Below are 16,033 nucleotides of genomic sequence, written 5' to 3'. Positions count from 1 at the left end.
GTCAGATTCTTTCTTCCTTCTTTTCTTTCTCCTTCCTTTCTTTTCCTTCAGCTCCAGTTTCTGTCTTGCGCGGAAACAGAAGGGAGTGGCTTGGAAGGTCCGCTTCCCGCCGTCCTGGGAGCTGAAGGATGACCCGCAGAAAGACCTGCGGAGGAAGAGGCGGGGACGCTCCCTGCCCGGAGCGGGGCTGAACCCGGCGAGCCGCGGGGGCGCCCGGGGCGGGGCCAGCGGCGGGCGCGCCCACCCGTGGGCGGGGCCAGGGGCCGGAAGTGGCTCGGGGGACTGACGCGAGCGGGAGTGGAGTTCTTGACGCAGCGACCTGGGGACAAAGTGGGTGGCGGCCTCGTCTCCGTCCCCGCCAAGTCCCATCCCCCCGCCTTCTCGCCGCCTCAGCCTCCCGGGACGATGGTGGCCCGCCTGCTGCTGCTGCGCGCCTGGCCCCGGGGCCCTGCAGTTGGCCCGGGATCCCTGTGTCGGCCCCTTAGCTCAGGCTCGGGGTCCCGCGAGTACCTGCAGCGCAGCATCGTGCCCACTATGCACTTCCAGGACAGCCTGCCCAGGTGAGCCCGGCCTCCCGGTCCCCGCCGCCCGCTGGGATCGGCCCCAGCCTTCACACCAGTCACTCACGACTCGTGCTGAACCCGCTCCCACCCCCCCAAACACTTAACCTGGGACGCTGTTACAACTCGGAATCTGGAAACCCTGTCACTTTGAGAATCTCCTGACACAGGAACCTCAGAACGTTTGCATTCCCTTCCAGAACGCCCCATTTCTCGTTCAGATTCTCCGTCTGGAGCCCTTTTCAGATTCTCTCCAGTGACCCAACTCCCATCCAGATACCGAGGAGTCCCTCACAGTTCTTCCTGAAAAGTGCTCACCCTGGTATCTCCAGCACCACCCTTACCTCTCCAGCTAGGGTGTCCCCTGAAGTACTTTAATGACTGCCCCTCCTCTTTGCCCAGAATATAGACAGGCCAATTCCTGATACACAGTAGCTCCCCTCCCTCAACTTTTCGCAGCACTCCCACCTTCTTCAGGCCTGTTTCTCAGCTCCACTCACCATGCCTCCAATACTCTGCTCTTTTAGCAGCCCACCCAGCACACTCCTCAAGGACTCACCTTACCCTCCTCCGGCCTCAGCACTCCCAAGTCCTGTCTTCACCTGATGGCCTTTCACCCCTTCCAAACCTTCCTCAACTACTGACAAGGTTTCTCTCCCTAATATATCCTCCCCAACCCACAATTAACTTCTGCAGCTTCAACCCCCTCACAGAATTCTAGACACCACCCTCAGTGCCCCTCCCAAACTCTAATTCAGCTTAGATCCAGAAACCCCCCTTCCCCAATTTTTCTGTGTTCATCTTCACCTGAGCTACCCGCTCCTTCTAACACTTCCCTGGGAGTTTCCTCTGTTGGGAAAATAGTCCCAATAAATCATCCTCTCTTTTTCCCTCATGCGGTATTTTCTTTTCTTTTCCCACCTGGTATTTTCTTTAAGTCGACTTTAAGTTTTCCTAATCTTTGAACTGCCAGCCTTAATCTGAGCCTACCTGGGCTCCTTTTCCAAAGTTAGAAATTTCCTGAAATTCATTTACCCTCTAAAACCAGACTTTAACTTCTCTGCTCACTCACCGGTTAGTTCCTGGTGCCAAGTCCCAAAATTGCCTCAAAGACCCTTCTCACTTCCTTTCTCACCAAACTGCCACCAGGGATCTCCCAGTCCAGGGACTGGAGGCCGGGGCTTTTGTATCATAGGGGTAACCCCAACTAGTAGGTTGCTGTTTTCTCCACATCCAGCAACAGTGTAACCCACAGTCATCTTTGCCCACCCCCACCCTCTCAGGAATATCATCTGAGGTGACACTTGTGAAATAACCTCGTGCAGACATCTAACGTGGACAAAAATGAGATTATCTAGCTCCAACTCCACTGCTTCAATTTAGCAGGAGGAAGGGAGGAAAAAAAGTTGCCTTTATGCCTGTGGGCGAAGTCTCCTTAACAACCTACGGGTGAGCTGAGCGAGCCTGTATGTGGGGGAAAGGTGAGGAATGACAGAACCTGTCTTCACTTGCCAAGCCCGGGAGCATTTGACCTTCTGGCAGCCCTGTGCTCCACTCGGGTTTAAGATCAGAGGGATTTTCTCCATTTTAGAATCAGTAAGCTGGGAATAATATGCAAGATCATTTCCTCCACTCTGCGACAACAAAAGGCTGTAGGAATTGAGCTACGAACAGTAGTACTGACTCATCACCTGTGTTTAACTTGGAACAAGGACCACCAGGCCTCCATTACCTTAGCTGTAAACTGGTGGTTAGATAAGATGAGATTCCTTTTATCTCGGTTCTGAACAGGTGAAATGTATTATCTTTGACATTCATTTTGATGTTCTGCTTGGTGAAAAAACCCTGGCTTTAAAGTCTGGTAGAACTTGTTTTCAGAGTCTAGATGTGATACTTAGCAATTTCAGGCAAGTAACTTCTTTCAGCTACAGTTCTTACCAGCATGGAAACGAAACACATATTTCATAGGGCTATTGTGAGCACAGAGTGAGGTAAGATGCCAAAAATAGGGAACTCTTCTAATTAGTTTTCCTGGGAAGGGCTAGTCTCTTTGTGGTAGTTCAGCTGGATCTCCTTCCCTCCCTCTTCCTGTTCCTGTCCTATCACTGCTGCCTTTTTTTTTTTTTTTTTAAGATTTTATTTATTTGAGAGTGAGGAAAAGAGAGCAAGAGCTGGGGGAAGTGGCAGAGGGAGAAACAGGCTCTCCGGTGAGCAGGGGGCCTGATGCAGAACTCGATCCAGGACCCTGGGATCATGACCTGAGCCTAAGGCAGATGCTTAGCCAAGTGAGCCACCCAGGCACCCCATCCCTCTTTCCCTTTGGCCGCTTTCATCTATGTACCCTTGCATGGTCATTTATTTACTTTTTAAGTGTTAACGATTTTTTCTTTGCTCCTTTTTAGTGTGCTCAAATATGCATCATATAAAATTTAGCATTTCAACTGTTTTTAGGTGTATAGTTCAGTTAGGTGTTATTTTAAAGGGCCATATTTATATACACTGAAGAGTTAACCTCAGAATGTAAAACTGCAAGTCCTGGGGGGACAAAGGGTGGGCCAGCCTGACCCACTCATTCACAATATTAATTTGAGAAACATTTATTGGTGTGGATTTATTTTTATTTATTTATTTTTTAAAGTTTTATTTATTTATTTGACAGACAGAGATCACAAGTAGGCAGAGAGGCAGGCAGAGAGAGAAGGAGAAGCAGGCTCCCCGCTGAGCAGAGAGCCTGATGCGGGGCTCGATCCCACAGGACCCTGAGACCATGAGCCCTGACCTGAGCCGAAGGCAGAGACTTAACCCACTGAGCCACTCAGGTGCCCCTATTGGTGTGGATTTAGAGACCAAATTGGTTATCGTAAGGAGCACACCACACAGTGGGGAAGATTTGACAGATAAACAGGTAAAGATAAAATGTGATAAATGGGAAGCAGCATTTCCTGATGGTTAAGCTTGTCATCCTGAAAAGAAAGAGCTACAACGGGAAGCAAATGAACATTTATTTGGATCAAAGAATCACCATGTGGGGAGCACAAATTCAAGTAAATACCCAAATAGGGTTCCCACCTGTAGGGTGAAAGCAACAAGTTCTTATGAGGAAGAGAAAGGGGCAATTACATGAGTTGAATAAAAGGGGAGAAATTTTTTTCTATGCATGTTTATAAGTCAAACTACTCCCGGTTATACATTAACTGCTGACTTTTTTTTTTCTAGACAGTCCGTATCCACCAGTCTTATGATCAGGATGTCTGTTCTTCCGTTGACTTCTCAAACAATTGCTCAAAGACAGTTGCCATTTTGTCCAGAAGGTTTCTGGCCAGTTCAAATAAGAGCAAGTAAGGCAGTTTCTCTACAGTGGCTGCTCCAACTCTATTTTAAAATGGCTCCAGCCTTTCAGTTTTCCACAAGATCATGAGTCAGGAGTCAGATCTGATTTTTAATCCAACTCCACTTCAGACTAGCTGCATGGCTATGAGCAGGTCTTCTAACCTAAACACTGGGATAGTAATATTACCTTTCTCTCAGGATTGTTAGAATTAAATGCCCTGATATGAAGCACTTAGTACACATCTGGCACTTAGTGACAAGTACTCAGTTGATATTCACAAGAACTATAGCTGCATCAGGAGTGTGTTTGCAGGTTACTGTGTTATGTCTGTGTGCAGGTCAGGGTGACAGTGCCTGTGCGAGCAAGGGAAGCTTCACAGAGGAGGTGGCATTTGAGGACTTTGAAGATCCCTAAGTGAGAGGCGTGAAGGAAGGGTAGAGTAGCTCATGCCCAGAAACAGAAGCCTGAAAATACATGGCATGTTCAGAGATGTTGGGAAGTTTCTGGAGGGTCCAGCTCAAAGTAAAGAATCACCATTTGGGCCCTAAGTTATTAGAATTGGCTGGGTGTATGTGTGTGCGTGTGCACATGCGTGCTTGTGATGGGATCATGGGATCATGATTGGGGGTGACCCATTGTGTCTTTTAAAAAAATACCAGTCACCATTTTAGGCCTATAGTTGATTCACAATAAATGTCAGTCTGTTTTTGTCTTTTACTCCTAATCACTTTAGATGATAATTGGTGTTTCAGACAGAATGGGCAGAATTCAAATGGGAGGCTAGGGAGGCCAGAATTTCCAGAGTGTGGAGGATAACAGGGCCCCAGAGGCTCGTCCTTAAGATAGATTGGCCTTATCTCAATGATAACTAGATTGTGTATAAATACAAAAGGCTGTTTAGCAATGTTCTTTTCTTCCGTCTCTATAGCAGTTCATGTTCAGATGGGGATTCTCTAGATGGCAGGTGGGGAAATGGAACCCATGTGGTTCAGCGGGGCCTGCCAGGCCTCTCTCAGGGCCCCATCTCTACCCACTTCAAGGCATCTGGTGCCTTACATTGCAGGGAGCACGAGGGACTGCAGGTGTACGTGGGCATGGGAAGCCACTTTTGGTGTTCTTTACAGAACTGCAGGGACACAAGGGGTGACCTCGCAACTTGATTTCTAAAGATTAGTGAATCAGTGTTGATTGTAAGGGGGCACTTACTGAAAAGCAGTAACTGGCCTTTTGGGTAACAAGTTATAGAAACCCCACTTACATTGACTTAAGCAAACCAGAAGAGAGGGACTCACAGACCTGAAAAATCTAGGCTGAGTTAAGGGCTCAAAGGATGTCATCAAGACTTTTTGGCCTTTCCATTCAACCCTTTGCATTGCTGTGATTTCATTCTTAGGCAGGCTGTCTCCTTATGGTGACAAAATGGCAGCCACCACTTACGACATAGTTTACACCCTAGCCTCTTAGTGACCTCAACTAGTAGGGATTTCCCCTTCCTGACAGTTTAAAAAAAAAAAAAATCCTGTAATTTTGTTTTATGGGTTCTTCCCGGTCTGAACCAGAACGCTGTAAGCCCACTCCAGGGTCGGCTGGTAGGTCAGCTCCATGTGAATCAAAGGGACTTGAGTAGGAAGGAGCGCTGTTACCAGAAGAAGAGAGAACATGTGGCAGGCAGGCAGAACAACAGAAATGGTGAGATGCCATGCTAGGCAGGGGCGATGTGCTAGTTCCCTGGGGATATCAACAGTCTAGTGGCAGAGTTGGGATCTATAAGACTTGAGTCCTGAGTAGTTAATAAAATGTAGTATTTATTGACTGCTTACTATGTGTCAGGCACTGTTCTAAGATAGTGACATGAATTGCCTCATTTAATCTGCACAGAACCTTAGGAGGTACATATTAATATTATCCCCATTTTATAGATGAGGACAATTACATAGAGGATGGTGTGCCCAAAGTCACGGAGCTGGGAAAGAAGAAGCGTGATAAACCACCATGCAGTTGTGCAGGCTCGCCAGGGGGCGGAGCCACGTGACTCCTGAGGCTGCAGCCACAGAATTGTGGAGGGGCCTTGGAGACCCCCCCTCTTTCAGTTCCTTCAACTTACTGAAGACAAAACTGATCACTAGAGATGAACTTTTTTTTTTTAAAGATTTCATTTATTTATTTGACAGAGAGAGATCACAAGTAAACAGAGAGGCAGGCAGAGAGAGGGAGAAGCAGGCTCTCTGCTGAGCAAAGAGCCCGATGCGAGGCTTGATCCCAGGACCCCGAGACCACGACCTGTGCTTAAGGCAGAGGCTTTACCCACTGAGCCGCCCAGGTGCCCCTAGAGATGAACTTCTTAAAAAAATTTTTAACAGCTTTATCGAGATACTGTTCACTTTTTAAAAGTATAAAAATTCAGAAATTTTTTTTGTATAATCACAGAGTTGTGGGACTATCACCACTGTCTAGTTCATTCATTCCCTTCTGCACCCTCCCCCCAGAAAAAGACCACCTACACAGTGACTGCACAGTAGCAGTCACTCCCCATCCCCCCTCCCACCCCTAGTAACCACTGATTTAATTTCTGAAAAGTGACTTGTTTATAACTAAACTCAGGTTTGTCTGGCTTCGAGGTTTCCCTGTCCCTAGACAGAGTCACTTTGCCTTTGGCAGGGTCACGCTCCCTTGCGTTCCTTGCATTTTCTCCCTCAGTCCCTGCTTAGAGGAGCCTATGGAAGTGTTAGAGTTGAAAGTATCAGAGCAGAGGGGCTCACTGACAGAGTGTACAGTCAGGAGAGGACAGAGGACCCAGTCTTGAGAAAACATGCACTTTTAAGGCAAAACGACATAATGAGGGGAAAGAGACTCAGAAGAAGATGATGAAAGAAACCAACAGGGCAGAAGAGAGAATAATTTCTAACTCCATCTTTGATGTCCTTCAGGACCTCACAGTTGGCTCTCTGGTGGGGGAGAGGGTCATAACACATAACCCATTAAATGTGATAGAGCAGAATCAAGGATGGGGAGTAGGGGCAAGGAAGGAGTGATTAGTGCCTATTCTCTGTCAGCCCATGTGCCGGTGGAGGTCGGAGAAGAGGTTTTGAGGAAGGATCTTGGTAAGTGGCGAGCTCCCCTGTGTGTGTCACCGTAGTCACGAGAGCCAGATCTGCGGTTCTTCCCAGCTCCGCGTTCAGTGACATCATGTTGGTACCTTGAATTTGGCCTGGTGGGAGATGTCTAGAAATTGGTAAATAATACAAACCAGTGCTTCACCCCCCTGCCCACGTGAGGGCTGGATTACTAATCCACTGGCCCTTGGAGCAGCAAAGAGATGAGGATGGGGAGGAGATGGTGCAATTGGCTTGGAGAGGAAAGAGGCCTGTTTAATGTTGATGGCAGGTGGTGCGAGCAGGAGGGTCCTGGGCCTTCTTAGAAGCTGAGGAGTGGCTTTTTTGGGAGAGAAATCTGAAAGCAAATGGTATTTTCAGAATAGTCAGATTTTAAGAAAGCTGAGGAGGTAGAAGTCCTAAGAAAGTTATAGAAATAGGGTAGTTTATTCAGAATGGAATGGGGGTTCTGAAATCTAGTGGAGGGGCACTGGGCTGGTTCAGTTGGAAGAGCATGTGACCCTTGATCTCGGGGTCATGAGTTCAAGCCCCATGTTGGGTGGAAAGATTACTTAAATAAAAATTTTAAAAACTTAAAACACAGAGGCTCCTGGGTGGCTCAGTTGGTTAAGCATCTGCCTTTGGCTCAGGTCATGATCTTGGGGTCCTGGGATTGAGCCCCACATTGGGCTTCCTGCTCAGCGGGGAGCCTGCTTCCCCCCACCCCGTTCTCTCTCTCCCTCTGCCCCTCCCCACTGCTCATTCTCTCTCTCTCTAATAAATAAATAAAATCTTTAAAAAGAAACTTAAAAAATACATAAAAGATCTAGGGGGAATGGCTAGGGAAGAATAATAGCTAGTCAGGGCCAAACTGGAAGTCGCTGAGCTGACGGAAGGAAATAAATAACACATCGCCAAGTTCCTGGATATTACTTCAGTTTGATCCCCTAGTAGCACAGTGAGCTAATATTTCACAAATGGAGAAAGAAGGTGGAAAAGTGGTAACAAATGTGCCTGAGATCACATGAATAGTAAGTGACAGTCCCGGGTGCAAACGCAGATCTATGGGATTCCAAAGGCTGTGAACTTCACCTTTCCATATGCTAGACATGTTGGTGATGAACTTGTGCTAGATGGAGCTGGAACTTGATAGGTAGGATTTCAGATGTCTCTGTGAGGCAGTTCTCTCCATCTCCTGCCTAGGACATCAAGAAATTTGCCACCTATAACCCTCTAATTAGAAATGATGTGGTAGAGTTATGAGTTAAGCCTGAGTCTCCATGTCAGTCTCTCTCTACTGTGCCAGTAGTTCTCACACTTTTTGCGTTTGATAAATCACTAAAATTATGGGGGAGAATATTGTTATTTCTTAAAATAAAGGACCACCGTGAACCAGTAACTCATAACCATGGCCATCATCTGCCAAAGAACTAGGTAATCCAGTGATGTGTTCGGTATTGCTATTTGGCATTTACACGGAAATCATTTTATACAAGGCAGAAATGAAAACCTGCTAAATTTTGGCATATTCTTTATCTTTTTAAAAAAGATTTATATAGAGGGATGTCTGAGTGGCTCAGTTGGTTATGTGTCCAATTCTTGGTTTTGGCTCAGGTCATGATCTTGAGATTATGGGATCGAGTCCCGCCTTGGGGCTCGGTGCTCAGTAGGGAGTCTGCTTCAGATTCTCTCTCTTTCTCCCTCTCATTCACTCTCTCTCAAAGAAATAAATAAAGTCCTCTTTTTAAAAAAGATTTTATTTATTTATTTGAAAGAGAGAGAGCGAGCACAAACAGAGGGAGTGGAAAAGGGAGAAGCAGGCTTCCCACTGAGCAGGGAGCAGGGAGCCCAATGCGGGGCTCCATCCCAGGACCCTGGGATCATGACCTGAGCTGAAGGCAGACTCTTAACTGACTGAGCCACCTGGGTGCCCCAATAAATAAAATCTTTTAAAAAATTTTTATATAGAAAACATGTGACTTACAAAAAACTGGTATCCGTGAAAAAAGTTTATACTTCCTTTATCCATACTTCCTTAATTTAGTTCCACTGAGAAAATTCAGTTTCTGTTGTATTAATAACCCCAAAATAAATAATCATCCTGAAAACGTGCTTTTCCCACTTTCATGACTGTCTCTATTGTGTAAAAGTGTTGAGAAAGGTAAGTAGGTAACTTCATAATTATGAGGTAGCTGAGGTAGTATTTGGGATTTGCTGTGTAAGTCCATGAATATAAGAGCAGTACTCGACCATGTTAAAATGTTGTGAGTGGTTACTCAGTGCAGCCCAAGTCCATATTGGCTGTAAATAATGCAGATTATTTTTGACATCCTGTTTTTGATAAACATGCATTGAAAAATAAACTGAAGAATCACAGTATATCTTACAGTGAGGTTTTAAAGTATATTTTATGGATAACTTTCCAGTTTCCCGAAATGGCTGCCATATTTAGATATTTTGACTGTATCAGTCTTAATTTTAAGTTGGCAATGCTAACTTGGCAACTCTGAGTATGTTTTGGTACAACAGGATTTATGGTTCAGTAAAATCACTGACATGAAAAAGCAAGTACACCTCACTAGGCTGTCCATGTGTTTTCATCTTGCTGTGGACCAGTAACTCGTCACCATCGCTGTGGTTGGGAATGCGGTGGTAGAGAATGATGAGTAAGGAAGCAAACGGGAAAATCTGGTTCTCCGAGTAGGACTCTTGGTGAGTGGGTTTTGCTTGATGGTCAGTCCCATATTTGGCTGGCCCTTGGACAGACCTGTGTTTCATTTCTGTATGATTCTCTGTCATAAAATGCCTAAGGAAATTTAAAAAGAGAACTTTCTTTTTTCATCTTGGGGGAGAAGAACACAGTTATTCATACTTCAAGTAGAATTAAAATCAGTGCGAGGACAGGCTTAGCAGAGGTATCATACTTGTGAGCAGGAAACAGAAATGCTTCGGGCAGCTTCTACTTCCCCATTTTGAATATATTTGAATATTTTGCTTGTAAAATCCATCATGAAGACATTAAAAAGTTCTTATTTTACTTAAAAAAGTTACCATTGATATTTGCATTAGTAAATCCTATTCTAATTGGCCTGTGGCATCCCATTTTTGGTTTTTGGAGGAAGGAAATTAATTATCCAGTAATTATTTATTAGTTTGGTTTATGAAGCTAACTGACTTCTTCCACATATTGTCACCCTTACACTTAACTTATTTTCTTCCCAGGCTGCCTATTCCCAAGCTTGAAGACACCATGAAGAGATACCTGTGTGCGCAGAAGCCTCTCTTAGATGATGACCAGTTCAGGTAATGCTGAGACCCCCAGAAGACTGTGGTTGGGTGGTTCAAGAGAGACTGGCAAGTGCTAGTGGGCCAAGCTTCAGGGAGTGTCTGTGATTTAGTCGGAAAGTTATCTAGGCCCTGGGACCTAGTCCTGCCCTTTTCAAGTTCAAGAAATGGGTTTTTGCTCTGGAATGACTGTGTAGACCCTGGAGTGAGATTCTCTTTGACCAGACACAACAGGCAATGGTTTCTAAGCCAGAATGCCAACTTTGTACTGTATGTTGTCAGGTGGACCTGGAGGCAGGCTGGCCCTGGTCATCAGCAGAGGACATGTGCTCTTGGTAGGGAGTTCATTGAGGAGAGCATATGGCAGGCCAGAAGTTTGCTTGGTGAGCATGTGCACTGCATCGGATAGTATGCCCTGCAGATTCATTCCCTTCTTGGAACCATGTATATGACTTTATTTGGAAATAGGATCACTGCACATGTAATTATTTAAGGTAAGGTCATACTGGAGTAGGATGGGTCTTAATCTGGTATAACTAGTGTCCTTATGAGAAGAGAAGAGACACAGACATGGCCATTGATGGCGGAGGCAGATTGGACTGTATCAGTAGACTAAGGAATGCCAAGGACAGCTGGTAACACCAGAAACAAAGAGAACAGGGTCTCCTCTAGGGTCTTGAGGGAGAATATGGTCCTGTCAACACCTTGGCTTTGTACTTCCAAGAACTATGAAAGAATAAATTTCTGTTGTCTTAAGCCGTGCAGTTTGTTGGTGTTATGGAAGTCCTAGGAAACTAATTCAGCTTAGAATTGGACAGTAGTATTGGATATTGTCAAAAGTGGGTTGTGTTAAGCTTTTATATCCCGGTGTAGTTCACGTGTTCCATATTGGAAGGTTTTATACAAATAAGTGGCATAGTTATTGGGATCACATCCTTCCCTGGGCAATGTTGGAAAATATAGATGGATTGTTCATGATCTAGTCCTCTAGTCCTTTGCTTTTAAATATTCTATTTTAGTCACTTGAAGCTTCTCTTGACATGGTAATGATTTAATAGCTACCAGTTAATAAGTATTATGTTTCAAACTATCCTGAGTCCTTAGCTTTAAAAGTATTTTTTATCCTTATAAGGTGGTATATTATCCCTGTTTTATACATAAAGAAACCACGACTCAGAGATGGAGTAACATGTTCAGGGTCACATAGTTTGATGGTGACAACGCTAAAATTAAGACTCAGCTCTTCTGGGGCGCCTGGGTGGCTCAGTGGGTTGGGCCGCTGCCTTCGGCTCAGGTCATGATCTCAGGGTGCTGGGATCGAGTCCCGCATCGGGCACTCTGCTCAGCGGGGAGCCTGCTTCCTTCTCTCTCTCTGCCTGCCTCTCTGCCTACTTGTGATCTCTCTCTGTCAAATAAATAAATAAAATCTTTAAAAAAAAAAAAAAAGACTCAGCTCTTCTGGATTCTAAGGCCCATCTCCTTTTCCTCATGCCAAGCTGCCTTCTAGATTACACATTGTTTTATGAGATGTTGATTGATCGTCCCAATCAGTCATTTTAAGAAGATATCTTAAATTTATCTGTTTGGATTGATTGCTATTCTTCTGATCAGAGGGCCTTTCTGATTTCAGTCCTATTTCTAGGCGTATGCTGCCTGGGACCCAAGTCTTAGTGTAAGAGTTCTTGGCCATGAGTCTAGAAATCATGTATTCCCTTCCATGGATTTATTCTGTCTTTTCGTGAACATTTCAGAAAAACAGAACAGCATTGCAAGAGTTTTGAGAACGGGATTGGGAAGGAGCTGCACAAGCAGCTGGTTGCTCGGGACAAGCGGAATAGACACACGAGCTACATTTCCGGTAGGTGCACCGGGCTGCAGGCGTGCTAGTCCCTGAGCCCTCCACAGTGGACAGGAAGGCATCTTTTCTCCTGGTTTGGTCTCAGAATATTTTTGGTGAGACCAGCCCACCAGTAGAAGGCCTCATCTGCTCTTTCTGAGGTAAACTTCAAGGCCGAGGGAGCTCCTCCTCCACTAAGATCTCACCTGAAGTTTGCCCTCAGGAGCAGTGTTTTGCCTTCTCTGCAGGTAGGACCCAGGCAGAGCCTAATCACTGGTTCCATGAAAAGGATGCAGGACTAAGTCCTGTGCCCCGTATGTGTCGCCCTGGATCCTTCTCAGTCTGGCATAACTGCCCTTTCCAGCCTCATCTCTTGTATTACCCTGATACTCTCATGCCTGACAAAACTCTTTGACAGCTCACCGTTCCCTCAACCCTTTAGTCTTTCATTCTTCTGTGTCTTTGTCCATGTTGTTCCCTCTACCATTTTTTAGCCTAACAAATTCTTTAAGACCCAAGTATGTGGTTGCCATAGGTGCTGGCAAGGGTTGGGGGGGCATGGGGAACAAATGGGGTGAAAGAGGTCAAAAGGTACAAACTTCCAGTTAGAAAAGAAGGAAGTCATGGGGTAGAATATATAGCACTGTGGCTGTAGTTGATGATACTGTGCTGTATATTTGAAAGTCGCTAAGAGTATAGGTCTTAAAAACTGTCATCACAGGAAAAGACAGTTTTGTGACTCTATGATGACGGATGTTAACTAGACCTATCATGCTGATCATTGTACAATATATGAAGATACCAAGTCACTGGGTTGTATACCTGAGAGTTGTAACATGTTTTATGTTAGCTGCATCTCAATTTTAAAAAGAAAAGAAAAAAAAAACCCACCCAGATGGGATGATTTTTCCAGGAAAACTTTCAGTCCTCCTCCTTCTCCATTCAGAGCTGGTTGGTCCCACCTCTGTTCCCACAGCACTTCTTTTAATTTACTGTGTATTTTGTTTATTTTTTTAAAGATATTTTATTTATTTATTTGATGGAGAGAGCACACAAGCAGGGGGAGCAGCAGACAAAGGGAGAGGGAGAAGAAGGCTCACCATGGAGCAGTGACCCCAATGAAGGGCTCAATCCCAGGACCCTGATATCATGACCTGAACTGAAGGCAGACACCCATCTGACTGAGCCACCCAGGCGCCCCTATTTTAATAAGGTTATACATGCACATAGTTTAAAGAATCAAAGAGTTCTACCAGGCTGGCCTGGAAAAATAGCAAGTTCCTGACCCTCCCCTGGTTTCCCACTCCTCACTTTCAGCTGCTCCCTCTTCTGACCTGCCCCCAAATCCCATGCCTGAACCACTGCGTCTTCGCTTGTTCAGTTGGAGGCGTTATCTCTGACGTCTCACTGTGGAAGACTAGAATCGGGCAGTCTGTCCTCTCCCTGCCACGTGCACAGGTCTCGTTCCGTGATGATCACGGGGCTCACTTGTCATTTTGGTTTGCTCCATACTTAGTGTTTACACTATTAGGACCATATAAACACTATCGTCAGCTGAGCTGTGGAGCCTATTGAAATTGTTTTTCCTGTTCCTGTATGAACTTGTTTCCCCTGAAGTTAATAATTATTTTATGCTTTCTTTTGTTTAGTTTTCTATGTGCTTAATAAGTTATAGGGGAAGGTTTTTAAAAAAAAATTTTTTTTAAAGATTTTATTTATTTATTTGACAGACAGAGATCACAAGTAGGCAGAGAAGCAGGCAGAGAGAGGGGAGGAAACAGGCTCCCTGCTGAGCAGAGAGCCTGATGCTGGGCTTGATCCTCGGACCCCAGGATCATGACCTGAGCCGAAGGCAGAGGCCTTAACCCACTGAGCCACCCAGGCACCCCAGGGGAAGTTTTTTTCCCCCCTTTTTTAAAGATTTTATTTATTTGACAGAGAGAGAGAGATCACAAGTAGGCAGAGAGGCAGGCGGGGAGGAGGGGGAACAGGCTCCCTGCGGAGCAGAGAGCCTGACTCGGGCTCGATCCCAGGACCCTGGGATCATGACCTGAGCCCGAAGGCAGAGGCGTTAACCCACTGAGCCACCCAGGCACCCCGGGGAAGTTTTTTTACGCTCTTTTATTCCTTCATAGTCTGTCTCCAAGGTGCATTTTTCTTTCCTGTTTGTTTTGTCCTCTTTTCTTTCTTCAGATCCTTCGCATTCCTTCTCTGATGCCTTGGATTTGAGTGAGATATTAAAAAGCTTTTGGAAGCTCTATGGATGAGGGTGGAGCCAGGCCGCCCCAGCTTCACTGTAATGGGACCTGGCTACACTGTTTCTTTGGAGGGCCCCTAATGTTAATGTTTCTGGATCAGACTCCCAGGAAAGGCTTTTCCATTTAACTGCCGGTTGCTATTGTTGAAGGAGTAGGGTACGGGAAGAGGGCTTGCGATCTCAGCTGTGACTTCTGTCCCCCAGTTGTACTTTCTCCAGAGATGAAAACTTAAGTCTTCTACTGGTGCAGGAAGGGAATCTGGGGAGTGGGAGTGGGGGTCTAATTAAATAGCCTTTCAACCAATTCCTGAGCCCCCTGGGGTTCTTCTGTGTACATCATGTTATCTCCTGACATTCTCGGCCACTGGCTCAGGCTTGGCGTTCTCGAGTCTGCCTTAGTCATTACCAGTTGTCTCAATGCTTTCCGACGGCCAGTATTCTCCTCTTTCATTCTCTTTGCCTTATAGCTCTTTAAAATTCTTTTACTGGAGGGATCAGAGACATAAATTCTTGTCTTCTTTCATCAAATGGATCTTACCCCAATACCTTTTCTCTTACCATTTCATTGTGTTACATCATGTTTTAATTCTGTTGGTGTCCTTCACTAGAGTTCATCCAAATCAGAGTCCTGGTCCTCTTCTCTCTATCACCTAGGCTGGGCAGGGCCTGGCACAGCATGTTCTCAAGCAATGAAACGGAATGAGTAGACCAACAAATGAATAACAGATAGATGTGTGTCCATTAATCCTGTCCCCAGTGTTTTACATGTGAAAATTATTTCCTCCAGTGGGAGATGGTTTTTATTTGTAGACTTTATCCATGCTTGCTAATCTCAAAGGAACTTTCCCCGAAGACACATTTTCTGATAAAACGTTGCTTCTGGAGTTTTTATAGGTAAAGAGTCCACAGGAATGCAGAAGGCTAGTTTAGATGATCCACATGAACTGACTATTATTTCTAATTGCTTTTCGGACATTTCTTAAGAGTGAGGGCACAAATGTACAGAGTATACAGAATGATGGTGAATACTCTCCCCCACATATGTGAATGTTGGCCCCAAGAGGAGATGAAACAAGAGAAACCTAAGGAAATGGGGTGGGAATGAACAACTATTCTGTTCGAGATTAATGCAAGTGAGGTATTACTTTACTTCTTTAAGAGTCAAGAAGGGAAACAGAATGAGGAAGAAAAAGTGATAAGCCTAGGAAATGCAAAGCCAAACCACAATGATACACCCACGGGAATGGCTCCAATCAAAAGGACAGACAGTAGCACTAATAAATGTTGCCGAGGACGTGGCGAAATTGGAACCCTTGTGCACTGCTGGTGCTAAATGGTACAGCCACTTTGGAAAACAACCAGGCAGTTTCTCAAAAGGTTAAACTTAGACTTACCCTGTGTTTGAGCAATTCCACTTGTTTCCCCAAGAGAATTGAGAACATCCATCCACACAAAAACTCATACAAACCAGCATTATTCATAATAACTAAGAAGTGGAAACAACCCAAAGTCTACCAACAGATGAATGGATAAAAAGAATATGGTGTATCCATGTAATGGGGTGTTATTCAGCGATGCAAAAAAGCGAAGAACTGATATGTGCTACCACGTGTCTGAACTTCAAAGACATAGTAAGTGGTAGAAGCCACATGCAAAAGACCACATGCTGCG

The 16,033-nt window shown here is 45.2% G+C and overlaps 1 protein-coding gene across 9 annotated transcripts in view; it reads left to right on the top strand.

Moving 5' to 3' along the window:
* Positions 1-251: 251 nt before the first annotated feature.
* The window catches only part of CPT2 (carnitine palmitoyltransferase 2), a 31,053-nt gene continuing 15,271 nt past the window's right edge, over positions 252-16,033 (top strand). For 6 of the 9 annotated variants that reach the window (XR_004289851.1, XR_004289852.1, XR_004289849.1 and 3 more), the window contains exons 1-3: positions 252-560; positions 10,206-10,286; positions 12,020-12,126. Coding sequence is in view for 5 of the 9 variants with exons in the window: in XM_032361398.1 (XP_032217289.1) it covers positions 406-560; positions 10,206-10,286; positions 12,020-12,126 (343 nt within the window). In the remaining 4 variants the exon portion in view is untranslated. The remainder of the gene's footprint in view (positions 561-10,205; positions 10,287-12,019; positions 12,127-16,033) is intronic. The other 3 variants (XM_032361399.1, XM_032361397.1, XM_032361400.1) reach the window with 2 other exon arrangements.

The sequence above is a fragment of the Mustela erminea genome, chromosome 10, assembly GCF_009829155.1.
Source record: "Mustela erminea isolate mMusErm1 chromosome 10, mMusErm1.Pri, whole genome shotgun sequence".
NCBI classification, from domain to species: Eukaryota; Metazoa; Chordata; class Mammalia; order Carnivora; family Mustelidae; genus Mustela; species Mustela erminea.
This window is presented reverse-complemented; position numbering and strand designations above follow the sequence as displayed.